General features: G+C 39.7%; 1 protein-coding gene across 4 annotated transcripts; it reads left to right on the plus strand.

Annotated features, from left to right (window-relative positions):
* Positions 1 to 3,760: 3,760 nt before the first annotated feature.
* LOC115580783 (immunoglobulin-like domain-containing receptor 2) lies at positions 3,761 to 24,687 on the plus strand. Of its 4 annotated transcripts, XM_030415431.1 has the most exons (11): positions 3,772 to 3,968; positions 8,105 to 8,488; positions 10,963 to 11,082; positions 14,535 to 14,591; positions 17,812 to 17,958; positions 18,054 to 18,221; positions 18,518 to 18,646; positions 19,037 to 19,382; positions 19,828 to 20,566; positions 21,859 to 21,891; positions 22,217 to 24,687. In XM_030415431.1, the coding sequence occupies exons 1-10, from the start codon at positions 3,851 to 3,853 to the stop codon at positions 21,889 to 21,891; spliced, it is 2,241 nt and encodes a 746-aa protein (XP_030271291.1). In that variant the 5' UTR covers positions 3,772 to 3,850; the 3' UTR covers positions 22,217 to 24,687. The 4 variants fall into 4 exon arrangements, with proteins under 4 accessions (XP_030271293.1, XP_030271292.1, XP_030271291.1 ...); XM_030415429.1 differs by lacking the exon at positions 21,859 to 21,891 and having other exon boundaries at positions 3,773 to 3,968; XM_030415433.1 differs by lacking the exons at positions 18,518 to 18,646; positions 21,859 to 21,891 and having other exon boundaries at positions 3,761 to 3,968.
* Positions 24,688 to 26,381: the final 1,694 nt, after the last annotated feature.

Raw genomic sequence — 26,381 nt, forward strand, 5'->3', positions numbered from 1 at the left:
AAAACAACAACAAAAACATAATGTATGACAGCATACAGTTTTTACATTGAGTGCAGTGGCTGGTCTAAGTGTGTGTGTGGGGGGTGATGTGCATGTTTGAAAGAGAAATTGTGTGGTATTGCTATAATAGTAATTTTGGAGATAAATTAGACCTAAATGCAGGGCTACAAGAGGGAGACAGTGAGCAGTGGGGTACTGGTTGTGAAAATCACATTTACTTTAGTTATTTTTGATCAAATCACTGACAGTAAAACAGAATGGTGGGAGGAAACCTGAATCTGGTGATGGTGATGCTATTTCAAATGGTATTACAGGAAATTCTATATAATTCATGTATGTCATGCATTAGTATTTTTCAGGTAATTTAATTTAAGAGAATTTTATATTTTAACAATTAAAGTTGCAGACTTGCAGACAATGAATCTAAATTCCATTGTATTCTGAGTGTTCAGTGCTTCCCCTACCAAGTAACTGTCCTGTTTTTCTTTTCACACATATAGGAAATTATAGTCAAAAATATCATTAAAATGCACAGTTTTATGTAAACAGCATAACAAATTTTCACCGGCTTTTCATGGGGCCCAAAATCCCTGGCAGCGCCCCTGCTCATCAATGTGCAATTTTTTTTTTTAACAATATTCATATGGTTTATATTGTTTCTACTGCTTTTTAAAAAAAAAAAAAAAAAAAAACTTATATCTGTATGTATAATCTTTTTTGTAGTTATTTATTACGACTGTTTTTAATTGATGCTCTCTATTTTCGTTATCCTTTTTGCTACTGCAATATTGCTAATTTCCCTGTTTTGTATAGACAATTATCAGTTGTGATACTGAGGCAAATTATCTTTCAAGGAAACTATGTTGGAGGCTTTAAGAAGAAATACAATATAATAAAAAAAAAAAAAACTCACATTCAAACAGCTGATTGTTTTGTGTTTACTTAAGTTTCCCAGAGTTTGTGAGGAAGAGTACCGTAAAAATGGTGAGAGTCGTAGTGGCGATGGGGAGGAGGACATACGAAGTTGAGATGATTCCAGTATGGTGACCCCCAAGCCCATCCGATCCATTTTAAACTGGGTAAGATCAACAGTTACAAACACTCTGGCCCAGCACCCTTAGTGTGTACTAAAACTCGTGTCAGCAAGCAATTAGAAACCGCACAAACATTTTACAGTTCCTCAAGAGAAAAACTACCTGGACTCCTACCTACTACCTACTACCTGCTTCCCGTTTTTTTATTTCCCCATACCAATTTTGATTAGTAACACAACTTCCTCTGATAGGATTGATAATGTCTCTCAGTTTGTTTGTTTGTTTGTTTCTGTTGTTTTTTTCATCTAAAATTAAAATTAAAATTCTAATATCAAATTTTTTAACATACACATACTTTGGTACTTGCACACGGTCTTCTTTTTCTGTAAATACTTATTTATTAAATCTAATTCTTGTTCAAAATATTTATATATATTTTTTTTTAATTTAAATTTAAGTCTGTAATTTTATTGCCTTTTTCAGTTTATTTCTTATTTTTGTTATTTTCTGGTTGCACTATTTTTATGCACAGTCTACGGAGTTGCAATTCAATTCACTGCTGCTGTTCTTGTACAATTGCATGTGCCAAATAAGCCTTTGAATCTTGAAACTTTGAATGTTGCCATATTTCTTTTGAAATTGAAATATTTCAACATATATTACTGATGTATTATGACAATGTACAAATGTTGTCTAGTTCTGGGATTTATCAAAATGTCCTGTTATAGTGCAATATATTGAAATGAATTACACGCGATGTATGAATCCTGAACACTAGATGGCAACATTACCAACAAATTCATTCTCATATTCTTATTCTCATATTCTCATCACATGATAGATCCACTGACAAACATGTGAGGTCACATAAAAACATTTTTTAGGACTTTTATTCTTAGTAGTAGCAGAATTACATATTATTAAAATTTGGGGGATTACTGCACGTTTGAAACGTTCATTTTACAATAGTTAAATAGTTTCCTCACAGACTCCCGCTCCCCTCCATCACCGCCACACATCCATTGTCTTTGGACATGCGTCAAGTTACACAACCAGACAATCACTACCGGATATGGGGTTCATTTGGACTGCAATATAAAATGAAGGCGTCTGTTTGTTTTTCTAAATGGTGGGTTTTTCAGTGGGGGAAAAACCTGTCCATTAACATTTCACTTTACTTATTTAGATTGTTCAATCCTCAATGAAATAAACATAAATGAAATATGATAATATAAAAGTAGGGAAGCATGCCCTTAAAAGGGTCTAATCTTTAAAAACAAAACAGCCTACTTACACAGAATATCGGCCCGTATTCAATATCTAATTTTTCATTACATTACTGTATGAGGTTTGTTGTTATGACCACAGTCACCAGGTATGTTGATAGGATAAACTATATACATCTGATGAATGTGTCCATTGCACTGAATGTCTTTCACGCAATTAGTACACAAAGCCATCAAATAAATGCAGACAGCGTAGACTAAAAAGTGAAGGGTTAGGATTACTAACAATAACTTGCAGTGAATATGTGACATTAGAATTAGATTACAAAAACGTCCCTTTATCATTTCAAGACTGCCGAAACTTGCAAGCCATAGCCATCAACCACCGAGCACTGAGTACATACTGCAAAGACAGTTCATGGGCTCTGACTATCGCCTACAATAATGTGCCACAAACAGGTTACTCAGCGACCTTTACGTAAGTGCAGTTAAAGTATAACTAATCAAAATTACTACGTGCTCAAATGCTGTACATCGGGGATAACTGGGTAAGATGAGCCATGTTTTATATATGATTCATTTTCTGCTCAATTAAAGTGTATTTTTTTTCTCCTTATCATAGTTAATATATAAATGGGTTACTGTGTACCCATGGAAATTAAAACAAGTGACCTAATTTTGATGGTTTCAGAACAATAATCAATCAAACGAAAGTAGGCCTATGGCACAACTTGCCCCAAGGTGGGGGTAAAGTGGGGTCAGGGTAGATTGAGCCCTTTAAGGGTAAACGGCCACCATTAAATACTGATATATACTGATGTATAAGTGACACAAATTCAAATGATTTTTAGGTAATTTGGAACTTCATCATTGCAAACAATCTAACAAAGGCACAACATCATACTTTTAAGCACAACCACGTGTTTGTGTTCACTTGGTTAACATGCTAATTTACATTTTCAGTAAAGATTAAACTGTAATCTTTGTGTGTAGCTACGGACAGAATGCATGTCTAAATGTGCCTCTTTTTTTTGTACAGTCAATGACACATTTTATACCACAACATTATGACCTTCTTTATGGCCTTGTTTTATAGCGTACGCTGACTTAAATGAACATGTGACAGTGTCCAAAAAATATCTATAGTAGTTTAAATACAGGTTTAACAGTTTTAGTAACATGAATTTACCTGGCATGACAACAGTTATCATTTTGGCTCAAGTTAGCTCACCACTGGGTACCAGAGGGTTGGCTCATTTTACCCACTGGCTCGAACTACCCAGTTCTCCCCTAATTAAACTAAATAGTCAAATGAAATGGGCAGGTATTTAAAAGGAATTCTTACAGGTACTACACATTCATTCTAGAATGTTTTTTAAAAGATAAAATAAAAACTCTCCTTGAGTAAAATACAGCTCGATGCTTTCTGCCTCTCCTCACCAACACTAGTCGTTCACTTCCGAAGCCTTAATTTTGAAAGGCCTTTCCGGAAAAGTGGACTTTTATTTTGGAGAGCTTGATGCTGCTCTGCTCACTGCGGTCCCGTTATCTGCCACTTCAGCCGTCCTCAACCTGAAACAGCGTCCCGGGATGAGGCGAAAGAGAAAAGAAGCAGGCGTCCATCACGAAACCTCGACGAAACCCACCTGCGGGATTTGGAAAATGATTCTAACGCCTCCGTGTTGGATTTGTATCGTTGGTCTGACAGGTAAGAGAGGATGAAGAGGGGGGAAAAGATGGAATCCAGTGAGTGTGTGGAGGGTGTAACAGGTTGTTCAGCTCTGATTAAAGTTTGGAGTGCAAACTAACGTCACTGGAAATTAAGCCAGCCTGTAGTGGCTCAGTAATGATTGAGACCTCACAGACGAATTAAGCATTTAGACGAAAGATTTCCCCACATATTACTGATATCATCTCACTACCTTTCTCCCAAAAAGCTGCGTTATTTAACTGGGAAGTTGTCGCAGCAGCAGTAGCCCGGTGTCCTCAGGTCCGGTATGCTAGCAGCCTGCAGGCGACTGTTATTCAGTCATGTGTCAATGATCCGACCACAAGCTCCCACTGTTGTGGATTAGGAGCTCCGACTTCTAGTTTTAATAGACAAAATACTTTGAATAACGATGAAAGACATAGTAGACGCCTGTGAAGTAAATTAAGTTTAATTACAGATAAATCAAAACATGATAGCATGTTACCCCAGATTTGTATTCATGACTGTGCTTAACTTACAGGTTAACTGACTGATGTTATAGAAGAATCAGCAAACAATGAATATGCAGCTATTCAGCTATAAAGAAGCGTGGGGTTATTTGTTATCGTTAAATTCCCAGTGAACGTGACTGTTTTAGTGTTCTGATATCATTTTAGACAATAAGGTTCATTGTTAAACTGTCCAATATCCTGCCTTTACATATCTTTGCCTTATGTTTTATGATCACCACGTTTGTAGGTATCATTGCAAAAAAAAAAAAATTACTTGATGTCAGAGTATCTTTACGCCCTATGTCTTTGTTGGCCCCCAAAATCAAGGATCTTTCGAGTTCTAACAATAACAAAACAAAATGCAAAAATAAAATAATAAAAAAAAACATGACGTAGTAATAAATGTAAGATACAAATATGACACGGAAGTCACAGGAGGAGTAGCGTCCTAATGTATCCCAGCACAGGAATACTACAGTTGCTGAGAGGCTACTTTAGGTGTTTGATAATGGGTCTCTTTGAGTTGTGTTATTTGTATTAAATGAAAATGCACATGAGCGGCACATAACACTTCTATGAAAAGCAAAAGAGAGAGAGAGAGAGAGAGGTGAGAAGTCAGTGAAAGAGCGTGTTTATGTATTTCTCTCTGTAAAAGTTTTAGGAAAATGAAATTATTCTCTCCACATGAAATCAGACAAATCAAGAAAACAAAACATTAATACCATGCTCACATTTTTCCAGACATTCTCTGTAAGGCTCCTCTGTTCTATATTACAACAGTAACTACCCATCTCTCCTCCTCCTCCTCCTCCTCCTCCTCCTCCCTCTCTTGCTTTCATATTCTCCTCTGGAGGTGGCTTCCCCTGAGAAACTAATAAAGCCAAGATCGCCCCACAGCCTGTGATCCCAGGAAGACCAACCTCCTGGCTTTTTTATGTTCCAGTTCCTAGAAGCCGTCGACTGAAGTCCTCACTGCGGAATTTATGTTTTAGTCGGCTTGATTCCTCTCGGTCTGAATTCAAACAATGCTTCTTTTTTTCCCCCCCTAAAGCCACATGGCTCCAGCCGAACTTTTACTTTAAACCAAATTGGCCTCTGACGACACACAAAAGCCTTTGAATAGATATACTGTATATAGTATGCCAGTATTTACTACTAAGAGAAGTTAAAGCACAAAACTACCATGCAAGGTGTGAACGATAGCATTCAGAGCTTCTTAAGAACATTGGGCCTCATTCACCAATATCTTCTTAAGAATCTTCTTAGATTCTTTCTTAAGTTGTTCTTAAGAGGTTCCTTAAGAAAACCCTAAGTCAGATTCACCAACCCGTTTGTAAGCCTCAGAATTGTTCGCAGCTGTGTTCTTACATTGATGAAAGCCGCAGGAGCAATATATATGCCATTGTTTTGCGGGCCTTGGATGGAGAAATGCCACGTATAAATAGGGTGGGGGGGTTACTTATTGATGGCATGTTTCCAATTTACTTGATTTATCTTAAATCATTGGCACATTCAATTTATTATAGAATTTAAATTCTTTGTAAATTACCAAAAATATATAATAAATAAATAAATGAATAAATATGACAGAATTATCACTGTAATATTGCATTTTATTGAACTACACAAGAGAAGAAAACACAACCATGCCAACATTTCGGCACTGAAATGTGCGTAAGAGTACTCCTGAGTGTAAAATCCTCGTAAGTGGGACTTAAGAACAAATTTGTTCGTAAGAACGGTTCATGAATGAGGCCCAATGTCTTTGTATTTTCAACAGCATGCCCAACGGGTATTTATAATGCTGTCAATTCATGTAAGTTTTATTTTCCAAATTCACATAGTATAAACTGACTGTGCAGCATTATGGAATCAGCAAATAGCTTGAAACAGAGATCAATGATCTGTCTGATTCTGTGTTTTATCAGATACGCTTTGACATATTTATGCCTTTACTGTGTAATTGTGAATTGTTAGGTGGTGTTTTATGAGAAATGTTCAGTTGTTTCTCCTAAAGCTTTGGTTGTATGGTGCCAGTATTTTGGTTAGTAATGATGCTGCAACTAATGACTAAGACTTTGTCACTAAAATGTCAAATATAGGAAAAAAGAATCTTACCCAAACAGAATCTTACCCAGAATTTTATATAACACCTTCAAATGACTTGTTTTGTATTAGCCATAACAGTATACTATTCAATTCATAATCATTCAAAACAGAAAAAACACAGCAAATCTTCGCATCTGTTGAGAGAACAAGCTAGTGTTTGACATTTGCTCTGAATAAATGACTTAACTGATCAATCAGTGATCAGATGCGGTTGCTTTATTTTCTCTTGATCAACTAATCGATCAACTGACTAATTGTTTCAGCACTGGATAGTGTCCCTGTTTATGTCTTTGATGTGTAAGTCATGAAAGTCTTTAAACAACCCAGAGAAAATAGTCTTGGTATACATGACATTCTTAGAAACGCTTGAAAACAAAGCTCTTTCAACAGGCCTCGTCTTGAATAAGTGAAGCTGCCCTCCTCTCATCCCTCACCTCACCCCTGTTCACTGGTCCAGCTCAGTCTCACCTCCCACTGCTTATCCTGACAAAAACACACACATACACAGCAGCATACGCAGATGTTTCTGGGTGTGTGTGTGTGTGGGTGTGTTTTTTCTCCCATGGTCACTCCTCTAGTGTGTGTTACTGTTAAACTTTTGAGCTCGGGCTCCTGGTCACCATGTGACTCAGAGTCCTGCGGCTCCAGAAGCTCCAAAACAACGTCAGGTCAACTCAGCTCACAGTCAGATTTCACTTGGTCAAACAGTTTTGTTTTTGTACACTTATCTTGCCAAACTGCACGATGATTCATTACATTCCAGCATAAAGGAAAATAAGAAAATGTGTTTCCAGTCAGTGCACAAGTTGACATAATTCTTCTTTACTTAATCATGTATGATGTGGGTGGAGCATGTGATCTGTAAGATTTTTTTCAAGGTTAGCAAACAAGTACTGGTGTCTCCTTAATCCTCCACTCAGCATCTGACTCACTGTGTGTCGCTGTCAGCTGTAGTGATCCTCAAAACCCTCTCATTACACGAGCCCAGTTACTACCTGTCTTGCCTGCCAGAGCGGTGGTGTAATATACTATATTTTGAGATACCTGTGACCCAACAAAAACAAACTGGCATCATTAAAACCATGCCAAATTGGCTAATAGAGGCACCTATTTTCAGTGTACCAATGGTGTACAGAAAGCTATTACTGGAGTGGTTTGATACTCAAGATAGACTTAAATACGTGATGATTCTGAGGCATGTTCTGGAGTCATAAACATCAACTTAAAGAAAAAAGTTTAAGTCATTTATAAATGTATTTTAGATGCTTTCTTAATCTCTGTCAATTATTAATTTGACAGTATTGAAACTGTATTGTATACTAGTTTAAATGTTGTGACAACCTCAAGTCACACTAAGTCCAACAACATCTGCATGTCTGTGTGTTCAGATTTGACAGAGTATGACTCTGAGACAAAGGAGTGTGACTTTTTCTGGGTTGTAAAACATAATTAATGATTAGCCAGAAGTTTCGTTAACTGTTCCTTCTTCACACCTTACTGGTCCTTCCTCATTATCTCCCTATCCTCCCACAGTTGTCCTCCCTCCTTGCTCGGGCGTTCACGTGTTTGTGAGAGATGACAAGAGACACGCCGTGCTGTTCCAGTCAGTGGTCCTGCCGTGTCAGTACAACAGCGTGTCCACCCAGATCCCCGTGGTGCAGTGGGTCTACAAGTCGTACTGCCGCGACCGCACGCGGGATTCATTCAGCTTCCCCGACAGCCTGAGTGGAGGCCTGGGAGGAGGTGGGCTCACGGGAGGAACCGGAGGAGTTGGTGGAGGGTACGAAACGGGGATGACGGCGAGCTACCTCGACTGCGCTGACAGCAGCCGGACGGTTCGAACTGTGGCGTCAATCTCTGGTGCCTCAATCACTCTGTCGGAGCACTACAAGAACAGAGACATCTCCATCATCAACAGTAAGACTTCTTTCGTACAAACTGCACCTGTGGTTCTGGTTCTCTGGGGTCCATGCTGAAAATCACCTCATGCCTTATTACCAGCAGCTATATAGCCATGCCAACACATTTCTTGAAGTGTTATAGGCTGAACTTGAGCTGAACCAGCTTTAGATGGAATTTCAGTTCACCTGCTTACAATTTAGAAGTTGTATTGGAAAATGATTGAAGCCGAATACTTTAGACCTCTCATGCAAAAGACAAAATAGAGAACAACAACAAAAGAAAGACTTAAGACAAGAAATAAATAACAAGTAACACAAATAACCCCCCTGAGACGAATAATGAAACCAAGTCAAAAAGGTGTTCTTTTTCGGAGCTTAGAGTTTACTTTGTGCATAAAAGAAAAGCAGCTTCTCTGAATTTTCTGTAACATATTGATCCAAACCTGCAGCCAAGCCTGGCAAGTTTTATGAGAGCCATAAATTGGAGCATTGCCCCCCTATTCCCACAGATTCCTGATTAAGTGCCCAAACTGAAGGGAAGCAGGGTAGGCTTTACTAAAAACCTTCAGAGCTTTCAGAACAATCGGGGTTACATAACTCAACTGTTATTATCCAGTTCTACAGTTTGGCATGAGTAGAAAAGAGTTTGATGTCAGATGGAAGGGATGGAGAGGTTTATTCTGAGAGAAGAATGGTCTCACATCTTAAATCCATCCTGTCAGAATCACTGATCAATCAAATAGCGAAGCCTGGCATGTTAGTCAGTAGAAACAGCCCAAAATACTGGAGGTGAGACTTGGCAAAAAGTTGCTGCATGTTTGTGTATGTGTGTGTGCTTGTTGAAGACAGTGAGGTAGTCCTGTTTGTAGGCCTCAGATTTATAGACCTCTAACTCTGGCTGAAGAATCGACCCTCTCTTCCCAAGCCAGGAACACAGACAAAAGAAACGGTTTTCACGCTGTCCTCTCATTCATTCTGACCTCTCACTCCTTCCCTCTGATGTACTTCAATGTCCCGCTTTTATTTTCGCTCTCTAGATCTCTTCGCATCCCACCATCCACACACCCATTTCTCTCAGTGTAAGACCTTTCATTCACTTTTTGTTTTTCTCCTCTGTCCCACTTCACCTCCTGTGCTGAAACAGGTCAGCACAGCAAAAAATGAAAGCTGTAACTGTGTTGCCTCTAGAGACGCCCAGTCATCCATACCCATGTAATCCTATTCAGGGTCACTGGGAGGCTGGAGTCTGTCCCAGCATGCACCGGGCAGGGGGTGTTCTGTTAATCACATGGCTAACACGGACAGATCAACACACTCACAAGCACTCGTGGTCATTTAAAAGTTTCAAAAGAAACCAACAGAATGTGTATGTAATTTATTTCAAAGTAGCTTTAAATGAAAATCAAGTAGACCGTTTTAGAATAACAGATTTCATGCTGGTGGTGTCACTTTGTTGAAGGAGACCCTGGTCACAGATGTGCTGTGCAGTCAGCGGGCCTCTCCTCCCTCTTCCTTAGCTAACAGGAAAAGGAAGTGAATTATACAACCTGTTTCCTCTCTGCTGTATTTACATGTCTGAGCGCATACAATGGAGTCAGTGGCCCAGTGTTGTCCTGTGTGTTGGATTCTCTGGCAAAATTAGATTTGAATTGTGTTTATGGCATCTCAGTCACGTGAAGCAGCATTTCTCTGGAACCTTGCTTCTATAATTAGAAAAAAACATGACAAATGACTGAGGTTGTAATTTTGTGCACTAGTTTGAGCAAATGTGATTACACTACTTGGCCAAGAATAAAACATGTATTTTAATTATTTCATTATTAGAATAACAGTATCTTAATGACTTGAAAAGCCTTATTTTTCCAAAAGCCACTTGCTCCAAATACTGAAGATTCAGAGCTAAATGTCAATCTAATTAGATAGGTGTGAATCTCTTGGCAGCTCAAGATTTGTTTCCATATATACATGATTGTTATTTTCTCACTGTGGGAGTACTTGCTACTCTTCAAACATTCTTAATTAGTAATGATTCGTAATAAAACACAAACAGTTGAATTTACTTGCATTTTGGTTGATCATTCTCAGCTATCCTCAATAAATTAAAGATGTAGCCCAGTGTAGATTATTAACACAATGCACATGTTTACATCTGTTGCGTTTTAATTTCCAGTTGGTTCAGCCATAACAAACATGCACAAAGGTGTTCATAATGTCAAGAATTGGGCTTTACATTTCTGACTATTGACTTTTTCTGCATTGTGACATGATCTTTCAAGCGAGAATGGTGATGCATGTAAGAATCAAATGTTCCCCTTCTCCACGCTCTTGATTTGCTGATAAGACATGAAGGAAATTTTAAGTTGGAGAGTCTGTCTTCTGAAATTGACATGAAATGTTCAGCTTGCTCTGTTGGAGTGGTCGGTGGTACAAAAACACTCAGTCTAGAAGATTTTGCTTGTCATTTATAAGCTCTTCCCTTTCTCCCTGCAGAGGCAGACCTGCGCATAGGAGAGGTCCAGTGGGGAGACAGTGGCGTTTACATCTGTAAAGTGGTTATATCTGATGATTTGGAGGGACCAAGCGAAGCCTCTGTGGAGCTGCTGGTTCTTGGTAAGCTGCCGCTACTCTCCCAACATGCCTATTGGAATTGCAAGGTTTTGTCAGCTCTGGCACATTCTTCATTGTTGAACTTTTATGTGTACATTTACGTGGCAGACTATTGAATTTGTGTCCCATCACAAACTTTTGTCTCTCATTTTCCTATTTTAAAATCAGGACTGAGGGGGAGTCTGACTGATCCTTTACATATGATTAGATATAGAGACAAAAACATACATCATTTAGTGTAAATTGAATTTTCCATGAGCTGCTGTTACATAACAAGGCCTTTATACGTTGACTTGTTCATCACCGACAGCACAATACAGGCTCATTAATGAGCTGATTTATAACAAGCAGTGGCATTGCTTAATCTGTAGCCATAGCAACTGCATTCACTCATACTGTATGTCACTGCATAGAGCAAGATATTAAAACTTAGCTAATGCAGAATAGTTATCGCTTGTTCAAGTCTTTGACTTTAAATTTGATATGTCACTTGAGCCTATGTGTGTTTAAGTATAAGTAAGTTGCGATGGGTTTTGTGTCTTTACAGTGTTTGTGTACTTTTCTTTTCGTGACAAATGTTACCATGGAAACAGCTGAAAGGTTATGTGGCTCTTGGTGCTCTGATTCACTGTGAGGCTGAACTTTTGTTTGGCTGGCACTCAGAGACTTATGTGTATGCACACACACACACACACACACAAACACACACAATCACACACTCCAAGACACACACAAGCACTGGACAGTGAGCTTTTACAGTTTGCAAAGACTTGAGTGAGTTCTGAATCTGTTTAGATGTTGGGTACAGCCTTGCTATGATGACGTGTTAAAGGCAAAGACCGGATAAGATTACGCGACATGAGTTGCCCTGTGCAGTCTTTAAACTGGCATGAGAGACCCTAAGTCTATCACAGTGCCAACATGTATTTTTGGTGTCCTGGTGTAACTAATATGGCATGTGAGGCACTTGTCGGGTTTCCATAACAACAGTCGGGGCCACAGCGAATGGCTCAGCGGGTCTTTTGTCTTTTGAGCAAACGGCCTCAGACGAAGGAGACAGGGATGATTTAATGATGTAGAGGAGGGACAGCAGAGCACAGCGATACAAAAGATGGAGGGTGACACCATGTGAGCCACTCGACTGATGTGGACCTCTGAGGAATCAGTGGCTGTGAAAAAAGAAGGAAGAACTCTGCCTCACTCTGTTCTCTCTTTTGAGTTGTCTTAGCTCAGAAGCTACTTGGGAATGATGGAGGATGATGGAGTATAAGGCCAGGTCATTTGCCGTGTGCTCCCACCATAATACTTAATTTTTGCGTGGTGTCAATTTTAACAGATCGGTATTTAAAAAAAAAAAAAAATGTATCCAGTCTCAAAGTCTGCAGATACTGGACTTTTGAGGATATAAATATTGGGGGACTCAATCTAATAACAATATTAAATCAGATAGGACTTTTTAAATGTAAACAATCTTCGGGATCAACTGATACGTTTTATTTCATGGCCAATACTTTAACAAGCTATTATTTACCCCCTTGTCTGTAGAACTATACCAGCATGTAGGCTCACCTTCTCTTTACAATTCATCTCTATAGGAGGAGGAGTATACGTTACAGTGTACAAACACCACCCTGCGCCTGGCTAACCATATAGGGGAAGAGAAGCAAACCCAAAATAGTTGAAAATAAATCTCAGTGAATCACCAGCCTGCAGGCAAATTCATGAGTAAGCGGGAACTCCACAAGTGAGCTTCCTTTTATTGCTCAAGCAGGAGATGGACAGAAGCCAAAAAAAAACTGATGTAAAATAGAGGTGACTTAAAGTTTTTTGAATTCATGTGGTGATTCAGCTGCTTCACAATAAACTCTCTGTTTTCTAATCCAGCAATGAACACGTTTAGCCTTCCAGAAAGATACTAAGTGAGGTATGTGCACTGTCAGCCAGAGCCAGGCCAAGATAGTCCAATCTGCTCTCTGTTCCTACAATTCTTCTTTCTCCTCCACTCCTCACCTACCCTCTGTGATAATCACTCGATCAATGGTAAAACACCAGTGTCTGCTCACATCACACTCTGGCTTCTTCACTTTTCACAAAGCTTCAAATTACATGCTCAAACAAAACATACCGAGGAACATTTTCATACCAGCTTGTGACACACTGCCCCTCATCTGTCATGTTAATGTTTGGTTCAGACATCTGCTGACCTGAGGCAATTAAGGAGAAAACAAAAGGGGAAAGACAAAACACTAGAGATTACCAGGGACAACAGTTTACAGGTGGTGATGGTGTTTAACGGCTTGGGTTATTTCTGGTTTCCTGTCTTGAAACACATGAATGTGTAGAAGTAATCGATCTCACCCTCTACCAAAATGTATTTTAAAAGTATTTTCTTTCAGACATTTAAAGAATGAATTTTAAAGAATAGATTGTCTATATTTGCAGTATGATAATTTAGAAATAAAACCAATACATGAAGCAAAACTGTAAGTCAAATGAACACAAGATAAATATACATTTAAGGAGTGACAGTTAAACGATCACCTTATAGTTTTAACCATGATAGAATTATGATTATTTAAACGTTCAACAACATATTCCATCAATGTCGGCCATTGCCATGCTGCCGAAGCCTCATGGGAACTGTAGTTAAAAGAATAGTTTGACTCTTCAGGAAGAGTCTTGTCGCCAGTGTGCGGTTGCCAGACAATCAGTGCAAGATCCAGGAAGTCACTGTTCTCAGCCAAGAACTAGTCATTTTTTATGTTTGTTAAAATGATGTACAGTTCAAATTTAAGCATTCCTGTTGTAAATACATCTAATTTATCTCAGATAATTGACAGCAAACCCTAGAAACATGCTCCAGCATGATAAAAGAAAGTAGAGTAGAGTCAAGTAGAGAAAAACTATTATAAAGAGAAGTAATAGACTTATTGTTGTCCAAGTCTCACTCAGGACCTACTGCTCTCATCTGGCAACAGAGAGTCAGAGACAAATAAAAAGTTTCAGGAACAAAATGTTTCTCTGCAGCCTGGCTTCTGGCTCTGAACATGAGGAATGTTCCCACCTGTGATTTTTGCAGCTCTGCATGTAACATTACTCACAGCTCCTGCCTGTTCGTCATGTTCTCTTTGTGAGAATGATTCATGTTCCAGTCTGTCTTCTTACCAGACAGATAATCTCACAGCCATAACTGTAAAATCAGAAACCAGATTATAAAACTGCTTATTAGTTGCTCAGTTGCTCTGAAGTTGCTCTGATAGGAAGACTTTCTGGAACAAGACCAGGACGTCCTATGGTGCATGCTGCTATCTTTATCTATTTATCTATTTTCTCTGTCTTTGTCTTTTTCTCTTCTCATGCATGCTGCTGCTGCAACTTTCTTTGAATCAGTCATTCAAATTTGTATCAACCTCCTCTCCTCTCCTCCCTTTGTCACCTCTGCTGTCTCTCTCCAGGTTTCTCAGGTGTGCCTGAAGATCTCCTGCCAGACTTTGATTTGAAGATTATGCCAGGTATGGGCATAATGTATTTCCCTCCTCACCTGCTTCCTTCCATTCATACTAACACTACTTACTGCTCTAATCATGGGTGTAGGACCATTCGGATGGTGGTGGTGGTGGGGTACACTCTGGGATGGATTTTTGCACATGATTTAGGGAATTTAGGAGAAAAAATGGCCTCGACATTTGACAACTGATCTGATGAAGAGAGGGAGACAAAATGTTTTTTGGTTGTATAACGGTTCCTATGCTAACAGCTCTGATGCTCTCTAACCTATTTTCCTGTATGTGATTCAACTACTTTTTGCCAGAATGAATTCAGAGCTTTTTTTAACCCAACCGTCTGTTCCACACCCATCAGATAATAAGCTGGCCTTCACTCCTACTAAGATGAGCTGTGCTGGAAAACAGCTATTATGGTCATTAAAGTTATTTATGGCTGTGGTTAGCATGTCATCCCACATCATTTGGAGACTGGAGGGGTGGGGGAGTTAGGGTTAATTATCAGCGAGTTTGTGGGAAAGGATGGATGAATAAATGAATTGTATGGAGGGCGACCAAAAAGACATGGTGTGATTCACTCAGCCAGAATGGTTACTGCATGCTTATCTCTGGTGTTAGTGTAGCATAAGTACATGTTGTTGTGTCCACATCGACTTCCAAGGTGCAGTGCCTTGAAATGTGTTAGCTATAATTCTTGGGTGTGTGTGTGTGTGTGTGTGTGTGTGTGTGTGTGTGTGTGTGTGTGTGTGTGTGTGTAGGGGTCATAATAGTTGCAGATGAGATCACATTACAAGCTAGTTTGTTGTCACAGCCAAATGGTCAGTATCTTACAGAGCAGTGTAAACTGTCCAGTTCCTTCCTGTAGCAAAATCAGGTTTCCTGTGTGTGTGTGTGTGTGTGTGTGTGTGTGTGTGTGGGTGGGTGTGTATGTGTGTGTGTGTGTGTGTGTGTGTTTGTTGTTGGTTTTACATTGTTAAAGATTTCCTTATCTGCCCTCTCCTTCCCTTTCCTTTGCTTTGTCCCTCTAGACAGATACATGTAGTTTATCTGTTGTACTTGCTGTATCAGTCACTTCAACAGCCGATCACTCTGATACCAAAACCATCTCTTCCTATTTTTTAACTCGTAGCTAAGATTGAATTTGTTCTGATCAATATGAAAACTACAAAAAAATAAACTGGGGATGTGGAGTTACAAAGAAGTGAGTTTACCAGACCTCTATAGCCACCTCTAATGTAAGTTTGAGAATACAATTGCTGCTACTGACCAAACTAATAGCAAGTTGCATTGTGGGTAATGCAGGCAGCAGGTTTTGACACTGAAGAGGAATGTGTGGGATTAAAGAGAAGATATCTCAGGTCCTTCTCCGTCCGTTTTGATAATCCCTTTTAACTGTCTGTTGTGAGTCCGACATTATTCATGGTGTAAAATGAGGAATGATAACAGCCATTTTGAAGCCAAACAACATACAGAGTGATCTGATCAAATCAATCTGTTAACATGTGTGTATCTACAGTCCCCTCAAAAACGATTGGAATAGCGAGGCCAATTCCTTTATTTTTGCTGTGCACTGAAACATTTGGGTTTGATACCAAAAGATGAATATGAGACTAGATATCAGTATGTCAGCATCCATTTCCGGGTGTGAACATGGTACATTTAGATATGTTAAAACACTTAGAAGATAGCACCTTTTGTTTGAGCCCGCCCATTTTTCAAGTGAGCAAAATTATTTCAACAAGTGACTGACAGGTGTTTTTTTGCTGCTCAGGTGTGTCCTATTACACTAATTATTCAAACAATAAATAGCGCTGAATGTCTACTTTCAGTTTCAGCTTTGGGTTTGCAGACTGCATTTATAGTTGGTGTAACCAACATGAAGACCAGAGAGATGTCTATCAGAGAATAGCAACAATTTTGAAGCTGAGGGAAGGTGGAAAATCAATCAGAGCTATTGCACAAACATTGGCCATAACCAGAAAAGGCCAGTACAACCATTTGGAATGTCCTGAAGAAGAAAGAAACCACTGGTGTACTCAGCAACAGATGTCGAACTAGTAGACAAAGGAAAACATTAGCAGTTCATGACAAAACATTGTGAGAGCTGTGAAGACAAACCCTAAAACAACTGTCACTGACATCACCAACAACCTCCAGAGGGCAGGAGTGAAGGTATCACAATCTGCCATTCGCAGACTTGCAAGACTTCAGGAACAAGAGGACAGAGGCCACACCAGAAGATGCAAACCATTCATTAGCAAAAAGAGAAGGAAGGCAAGATTGGAATTTTGCAAAAAAAAAAAAAAGTACAGAGACGAGGCTCATAACTTCTGGGACAAAATTTTATGGACTGATAAAACAAAGATTACCAAACTGATGGAACGGCTAATGTGTGGAGTAAGAAAGGATCTGCTCATGATCCCAAACACACAAGCTCTTCTGTGAAACAAAGTGGTTATAACATGGTCTGGGCTTGCATGGCTTCTTCTGGGTTCTTCACTGATGATGTAACACATGATGGCAGCAGCAAAATAAACTCAGAAGTCTACAGAAACATTTTGACTGCCAATTTAAACAGAGATGGAACCAAACTGATCGGTAGGTCCTTCATCATGCAGCAAGACAGCGACCCAAAACACACTATCAAAACAACCAAGGAGTTCATCAGGGGGACAGAAGTGGAAGGTTTTAGACTGGCCAAGTCAATGTCCAGACTTAAACCCTATTGAGCATGCATTTTACCTGCTAAAGAGGAGACTGATGAGAAAAACCCCCCAAAACAAACAACAACTGAAAGGGGCTGCTGAAAAAGCCTGGAAAAGCATCGCAAAAGAAGAATGCAAAGGTTTGATGATGTTAATGGGTCGCAGGCTTGATGTACTTATTGCAAGCAAAGGATCTGCAGCTAAATATTAAGTATTATTCACTCTAATCTATTTTGAGTCTACCTGTTCCTATAATTCTGCTCATTTCAAAAAGTGGTATTCCATTGCAAATGATGCCACCTTCTCAGTTTTGTAACAGATTTAGAAGTAAATACGTGGAAATAAAAGATGAAATCCTGATCTCTCGTCTCATATTTTTTTTTCATGTCAAACTCAGATGTTTTCAGTGTAAAGCCAAAATAAATGAATTGGCCTCGCTGTTCCAATAGTTTTGGAGGGGACTGTATGTGAATGCTCTACTGTGTCGATTTATATGTAGGATTCTGTGTTGTGTGTACTTCCAGAGTGGGTGTTTGTGGCGGCGGTGGCGCTCGGCAGCATCTTATTCCTGCTGTTGGTTGGTATTTGTTGGTGTCAGTGTTGTCCCCACTCCTGCTGCTGCTACGTCAGCTGCTGGTGCTGCCCTGACACATGCTGCTGCCCTCGACACCGTGAGTATAAACACACACACACGCGGATATGCTAAAGATTACTTGCGCTGTTTGAAAGAAGTAACTTTGAATGGGATTGTGTGCGATTTTTGTAGTATACGAGGCAGGTAAGGGTATAAAGACGGGCACCTCCACCCCTCAATCACCTGCCTACCCTCCATACTTTGTCACTGGTGTCCCTACGATGGTTCCCATCGCCCCCCCCTCCCTGGTGGACAAGATGTCTTCTGTCCCCCCTTCGGATGGCAGCCTACTTACAGCAAGTGAGGTCCTTTTCTTTATTAACGAGCGAATTTGTGTTTTAAACATAATTGAAAGACCACATTTGAGTTTTTACGCACATTTTTTTTTACATGCGATGGTTAAAAATTGATGTGTGTGTTTATTCTTTTATTACTAGTGTATTGATTCTTTTATTTTGTAATCTTGTCCAGAAACAATAATACTGGCATGAGATAATGGAATAAAAAATAAAGAAAAAAAAAACAGGTTGATCCTCGCTCCACAATTAACACAAACACAAGTTTTACATGCTGATGGGTCAAGTCTATATCTGCAGTGCCCATGCATGCTGTAGGGGTTCCCTACCGCGTGCCGTCACCTCAGGATCAGAACTCTCTCAGGGTGCTACAGTATGTAGAGAAACAACTGGCTCACTTCAACCCTGCAAGGTCCACCAGCCACCAGTGTAAGCCTTGTAAACATCCTGTGGATTTACTCTCTGAAAATGCTGTCTGGATCTTCTGTTGCATGTCAGCGCAATCAATAGACAATGCATGCTGCACATCTACTACTGTTAGTGCCTTTTACCTTCTTGCACTCTTGAGCTTGTCTTGGCATGCCTCTCTGCACAAATCTGCTTATTGAATTTCCTATAGTTCAGATGTGCATAGTAGCAGGTGTGCATGCAGACGATACATTTTGATAATTCTCCCTCAAATTTGCAGGCCTTTATTCGGATTTTCTTCTTCTGCCGTCCCTTCATTTCATCAAATCTGGTGCTTCCTCACAGAGAAATGTTCTGATTTATTTGTTTATTTCTCAGTCATTTATTAATCTTTCATTTTCATACGTCCAGCCTGCAGCATGTCTGAGCTGAGCTCCCTCCACGAGGGAGAAACCGGCTTCCGCCAAACATACAGAAACGTCCAGAAGAAAGCTCTCCCTGCCATCCCAGACCACGAGCCTCAGCCTGAGCCCCAACGCTACAGAGACAACCGAAGCCCAGAGCCCCAGCGTTATCGAGACAATCCCCCTTCACCGCAACGATATCGTGAGGACCCTGACTCGGAGCCTCGCCGCTGCCAGGAGGAGCCCCTTCCTCCACGTCGGTACAGTGACGACCCTCCGTCCTCCTCTCAGTCGCGCAGGCCCGGACGAAATCAGCGGCAACAGAATCACAGCGAGGAGGAAAACCCCAACAGGTACAGAAAGAAAGAGCAGACTGAGGGTGAAATGAGAGGACAGTTTTCACTTTGCAAATGTTTCTAAATTTTATAAATACTCACATTTTCATTGGTGGAAAAAACTGTTTCAGTAATCTATTTTTTCTTTCAAGTTGGACTTAAGTGGAGTTATTTTGAGTTAATTATTTGTCCTGCATAAAAACACAGTAAAATCCTGTATATGTGACCAAGAAATCAGCATTCTTTAGGAGAGATGTTTCTCCACTCTTTACCAGATTACAGAAAGCAAGTTGTCTTTATATAGAGGACATTTAAGCATTCAACTTCTTGGAAAAAGTTAACTGTAACCCATTTACTTGCCTGCATGAAAGTGTAGCAGCATATGACTGCAAGCACATATTCTCTTTTGGCACACACAATAATCACAAACTTACTGACTTTCTCTTGGCATTGTGTTTTGCAGGTGGAACCCTCGTTCAGAGCATCTGCATAGAAAGACGTACCGTACCGCAGGACGAACCGGCTCACTGGATGAGCTGGAGGAGTTTGCTGCCACTTACAATCAGAGAGGAGGCAGAGCTGCAGAGAAAAGAGAGGAAGACAGGGGAGATCTCTATGACATGGAGCTTCTGGAGTTCAGTCGATATCCTTCCTACCGGAATTGTCCTGCCCAGCATTATTATAATGATGAAAATGAGCTTGAAGACAGCAGCGACCGCGAAGATCATCCCAGACGAAACAGGAAAAACGGACATGCCATAAGTCCACTGCAATCACCCAAAAAGAGGAGTAGCACTTGGGACAGCGAGCGCCCTGTCCCAGCTCCTCCCAGAGTCAGTCCACCATCTACTTCTTCTCAAGAAAGGGATTATGATGGCACGTTCCTAAACAGCCTGCTTGAGCGTAAGGCTAAGTTGCGAGGGGTCGGCCAGGGCAAGAGTGGGACCCGGGGTGAGGATGATTCAGACACACCCTCGAAGAGCAGCTCGAAAAAAAGCAGCGGGGAATCTAGCCGGCACTGCAGTCGCTCTCCTAGTAACAGACCTGAGGTGGAGTCACTGCCTCCTTATACAGAGACAGAGCGAAGCAGACCTGACAGGCCGTCTCCACGGCCGCCCCCGGCAAGCATTCGCTCACCTCAACCTCCTGCTCATTCCCTGCCTGGGCGCAGAGAGGAACCCAGAGACAAGAGCCGCAAAGTGGTGAGTTGCATTTCGGCCTCTAGATTATTGTCAGTGTTGTATCCTAGTAACACTTATCTGCAGATCAACAGCAGTGAGTAGAGTTTGCATCTTTTCTAGTCATTTAAAACAAGTTGATGGTGCTTACGAAAATGTTAAAAAAAGTTAACACTAGGCTAACTACAAAGTCTTTAACACTCAGTGTTGTATTCCCGTGATTTTAAGGGAGTATACTAGGACCTTTCCTGAAGAACATTTTGAGGAATTTAGGAAGTAAACTGTGCATTAAACTGTAAAACCAGAGATCATATTAGGTCTTACGTGATAGTTCCAGGTAGAAAAAAGTCCTGACACCACAGGTAGTTTTCTGATGATTTTGGAACTATTGGGGGGACGCTTGCAGGAGGCTGACTGGTTTACACAGACCCATTAGCTACTTCAAGGAGAGAGGCAGTCAGTCCCGAGAGGGAGCAATGATGTGAGAACAAACAAGTAAACCATAGATATAAAATTTAATTTGCTGATTGTGTCATCACGGCTCAAAGCAGATTTAAATAAACTTAATCAAACAGGTCGTCCACAACAGTAACTACAAAGAACAACAGCATTATTCTGTGATGTTGCTTTCTTGTTTGTGAAGTTTAATTTAAAAAGCAAGTGTTTCTTCAAAAGAATTCGGCAATGTTTTATCAGTCACAGATCTAAGTGTCTTATTTTCAAATGCCTTCAAATCTCAAACAAGAATGCACAAAAGGGGCACACAATCTGGTTCAAATGTTCCTGGAGTTGTTCCACGAAGTAGCAGTAGTTAGTGGTAATTATGATAAGCTTTATTTATACAGCACTATAGAGGTCTTCCATGTCCTGTGGACATCCATGAAGTAAGCTGGAAGAGGCCTAGCTCGTCAATTAACATAAGAACACAAAGTGATCAAAGTTAAGCGTACTGCTACAAACTAAACTACAGCTTTAAGCTGCAGGTAAGTATAAACATGCTTTAAATAGGAAGTTTATTTGTTCTGTATCTTTAGTCAGGCTTTCTTCTGAACATTTAGATGTACATGTGATCCAAGATTGCGTTTCATTTAATCCCTTTTTCAAGATGATGCAAATGAATGTAATTGGTGCTTATTTAAAATATTTCTGAAAATAAAACTAAAATGAGACCCCTAAAATTTTCATCATGTGGATTGGATGATGTATTTTAAATCTGCTGATATTAAAAAACAATGGAGTACTCAAACTCATCGTGAACTCTAAGGTTGAGAAAGTTTTTAGGCCCACAGTAAGTGTTGTTGTTGTACCTTTGACAGGTCAGGTTCAGAAGCTACTACAGTGAATACTAGGTAGAAAACTCTGTTCTGTATCCAACTACTCCATAACAATCATAACTGGTTGTCTCCTCCCTGATAAAACCTGGGCCAAATAGGATTTCAGCATCAAAGGTGTCCTGTATAAGATCAATTGATTCGCTTGCTTTTGATCAAATATTCAGTTAATTTGAAAAAAGGAGTTGAAATGCAGTTTGTCCCAGGTTCTATTCCACCATATAACCCTGTTTGGCTAATATTTACTATCACTTTACTCTCTCATTTTACTGAAAAGATCTTCATACTTTGGTGTAAACTGTCTTGTTTCGATCACTTACACTGTTTTTTTTATCTTCACCAGAGCACTCTTCTCAGCCGGGATTCCCTCATCGTCTGAAAGCCGCTCAAACTGAGCACTTCGAACAGACTCTGCAGAAACTGTATGTCAGCTGCTGATAGAAATGTCTTGGAGTATTTATGCAAAGAACAGCAAACTTTGAAGGAAAGCTGAATGAAGACATGGACTAATGACTTTGACTATCGAGGCTGTCACTGGGGTTCCTGCCTGTGACGTCGCTGAATGATGAAGTCACCACTGTTCAGTTTCTGTCACCGACTGCCTCATATGTATCTCGGCTGGACTAACACTGAACCGATGTAGACGGGGTGTATGACCTGGACTGTCCCACCCAGCAGGACACTGTTTGTCTCCCATCGTCTCTATAGAAAAGGCTCTGAGACGGAGAGACTTGCTTTAAGCTTCCAGCACAATGAGCGCATTCATTTCCATTTGATGAGATATCTGCATTTTAAAGAGCTCAGTGGTTGAACAGAAGGTATATGACAACACCATTATTGTACGGGACATATTGTAGCTTCACTTGTGTCATTCAGTGACATATTCAGGGACTAAAGGGCCTAATTCACAAGGCTTTTGCAAGGAGATTTTAATGTTGACTAACACTGGAATTAGTAACTAATATGACCAAATGTTGATATGATATGTATCTAAAGTGGACAAAATAATGCAGACAGGGAAAAGGCTGGTAACTCTTAAATGTTTCAAGTATCACCGGTGCTGACTGTTTTATGCAGTTCCCCTCAACTATACAGAGAGTCATAGCCTCTTTCAGCTCACTGTTTTAATTTTGCAGCCTGCAACTTTGGTTCACTCTTTCTAAAGTGCATGACAGTAAAGCGCTACTACAGCAAGGCAACAACAGACGCTTGCACCTATTTGTTTTAACACTCTGTACCTTTAAACGGGTACTTGTGGGGAGAGTCTCTGTGTGTAGTTGGCTTGTCTCATCTTGAATAACTCAGGCAGACTAGCTTCTCTGATTTCTATAACCCTGCTGCAGTGCTTCATGACCAAGTTAAGAAGCTGATCTGCGGTTTGTCTTTCTGCTGTTTTTGGCAGGTAAAAACTGTGGAGCATTTATTCCAAAACTAAACTAAAATGAAAGTGAATATTTAACTTTGGACCTGAATTCATCAGGTGGACAGAATCATGACTCCAAATGAATGATAATGTTGCTCTGTAACTGCTGGATGTGTAAATAAGCAACTGTTTGCCTTAACATTTCCCCTAACAGCTTTAGAAGATTATAATATCCCAACGTGTTTACAGCTTTTCTATTGCCGCTGTGTGGCCTGAAACCAACTAATGTTGCTTTAAGTGACTTAGTCATAAATGTAAATGACCTTTTCTCAGCTAGAAAATAATTCAGTCAGTTGATTAGATGTGTATTGGTTTATAGTTAAGGGACGTTTTTTAGGCAAAACTTAAGATGGGAGAGGATTTTTAAAGGAGCTAAATGAATTTGTGCCCAAACAAAGTGCCAGTCATAAATGTATTTGGTTCATGGGAATCATTTTGAAATTCATGACAACATGCAGTGTTAATCAAAACTACATTGATTAAGTACCAGATTGATATGGGTAATACTGCAGCCTGGCCTCTGACCCTGTATGATCCACATGTGTTGCAGCATTGCAGTGATGATGATTTCCAAGTCACAGTCCTCATTCATGAAGCTGTAATATTATTTTGTCTCCACCCTGTATGTCAGCGGAGCTTTTCATCTTCTATTAAAACATGTTAGTTTGCACAAAGTAACTATTTTCTCCAAGGGACTAAAACCTGAAGACATTTTGTATTTAAAAAAAAAACAAACATTTAAGGTGTTTAACAGCCTTTAAAACTTGTTTGTACTACATAATGAAAACATTTGTAAACTTAACCTATTTATGTGTGCAGTGTGATATGATGGCAGTAATTTGTAAACAATTATGTTTGTCTAAGCTTTCTGTGTACATAAGATGAAGTGTCTTTTCTTATCGCTGCTGAGTCAACAGCTGAACCAACTCCTTCATGTGTTATCCGAAGCAGTCGCACACACAAGCACAAAAGAAAACACACATTAGCGTACTGATTCTCTATCAGTCGTGTGACTTGTTTTTACACCATGCAGTATTTTATCATTCCTGCATCAACGTTGGGTCAGCATGTCTCGAGAAAAGTGTAATGTCAGTGTTTAATTTTCTTTCATTGGGTTGAATGCTGTCTGGTACTGACAAGTGTGTGTGTGTGTGTGTGTGTGTGTGTGAGAGAGAGAGAGAGAGAGAGAGAGAGATGAGTCTTTACTTTTCTGTAAAGGAGACAATGTGTAATTGAGTATGACTCATGGCTTTGTTCATTGTTTTAATCACAGACTGACTGCCTGTCTTTACTGCACAGCTGTGTCAAAACTCACATATCACTTCTGCCAGCTCAGCCACAGTTATCTGTCACAGTTGTTCTGTCATCCACATAAATAATTTCTTACAACACTTATGTTCATGAAGTGTCTGTTTACTAAACTGGCAAGATCCTGTTTGGCATAACGCAAAAATGAAGACCAAAACGGTTTAATATCTCTGTCCTCTTAGCAAATTAGCTTAGCATAAATCATGAAACCAAGGTAATTATTTCATGGAATTATGTGACAAACAGAGGTGGGATTCTGCTAAGCACTTTTATTTAACAACTGTACTTAAAGCTGTTGTCAGGATTTCTTAACTTGTTATGAAACAGCCACTGGGTATTTGACATCAAATTTTGTGGTTTTGGTTTTGATTTTGTCAACTGTAGGGTAGATTTTAGTCCAAAAACAGCAAAATATCAAAGTTCCTTTTAGAAGCTAGAAGTACACCTCTTAATACAATTGTATTTTACTTGAGCATTAATTTCATGGTACTTTATATTGCTACTTTAAATATTGTGGGTTTTTTTCTCCATGATACTCTAGAGTTGAAGTGTTTGCAGATAAAGAGTATATTGATTTAAAGGCAACTACACAACAGTATATGAAGAGGTCAAAATCAACTCCAGTTTGACCAACAACATTGAAATGCTGCTTACATATTAAAGCATTAGAAGTTGTAACAATCCAAGAGTGTTATACTGTACTCCAGTCATTTGTCACCATCCATGGACCATCGATTGTTGAGAAGATCAATCTGATGGGACTTTAAAGAGGCTTTATATCACAATTTATAGCAATTTACATATGTGAGCGGATTGTAACTGATAAATGAGACCTTTCCTGACTTTCGGTTGCCCATACAGCCTGTGGACTATTTGTTTAAGTAGTTTAATGCAACTAATGAAGTTCCACCTTTAAATCCCCTTTAAATTGTCTTTTTAATTTATAAAGGAGCAGGAACAGTTGATGACCGTTCAGTTCTTCTACTTGGGATGACTTCTTTTACCTCCGTTCAAGACTTGAATCCTATTTCCACCATGGCAGGAACGATTTGATAGTTAGCCACTGTAAGAGGAATTGTTTTATTATCACATTCACACTCATTGTTTTGGGTCTTGTTTCATCTGTAGTCTTCTATGTGTGTTTGAGAAGAGGCTGTATGTACATGTGAGCTCATGTAGCGTCTGTTTGTGATGGGAGGGATCGGTTCAGACAGTGACCACTCACAGTTTGAGAGTATGTCAGGAATGTTGTTGAGCAACTCCCTCCTGAGCTTTACAGAGGCATCAGCAAGGAAACATGACATCACCATATACCATATTGCCAGAGGTTTGTTTGTATTTCTGCTGGCGCTCCCCTCACTGGGCTGACAGGGACGGGGCTCACCGGGGCAAACGTGATGCCATGCACTTCTGTGCACCTATCAGCAATTAAAGTTTGAATCAAAATCTGGTGATATTTGGAGGGTTGTTTGGTCTCTGTTGATAAAACCAGATCAAACCATAAACACACAGTCCTGATGGCTGATTAGCAAATCATTTAAAGTTCCTATTTGTAAGAAAAGTCAATTTTTAAGTCTCATTCCAAACTCATCAAATACTGACGCTTTGGGATGCTAGGTCAGGATGGTCGCCACCAACTGCTGATGACAGCATACAATAAATGTACTTGAGTACCAAAAGTATGAGTTAAATTAGAAAATACATATGGTTGTACATGTATGTAAGTACTCCATACTACAGGTCCACCGATTACCCAGCCGGACAATTATTCAAATCT

The sequence above is a fragment of the Sparus aurata genome, chromosome 4 (genome assembly GCF_900880675.1).
Source record: "Sparus aurata chromosome 4, fSpaAur1.1, whole genome shotgun sequence".
NCBI lineage: Eukaryota > Metazoa > Chordata > Actinopteri > Spariformes > Sparidae > Sparus > Sparus aurata.

Coding starts and splice junctions, on each gene's coding strand:
- LOC115580783 (XM_030415429.1), top strand. CDS start 3,851: ATGAGGCGAAAGAGAAAAGAAGCAGGCGTCCATCACGAAACCTCGACG. Junction 8,489..10,962: donor AGACATCTCCATCATCAACA/GTAAGACTTCTT, acceptor TTCTCCCTGCAG/AGGCAGACCTGCGCATAGGA. Junction 19,383..19,827: donor GAGGAGGAAAACCCCAACAG/GTACAGAAAGAA, acceptor TGTGTTTTGCAG/GTGGAACCCTCGTTCAGAGC.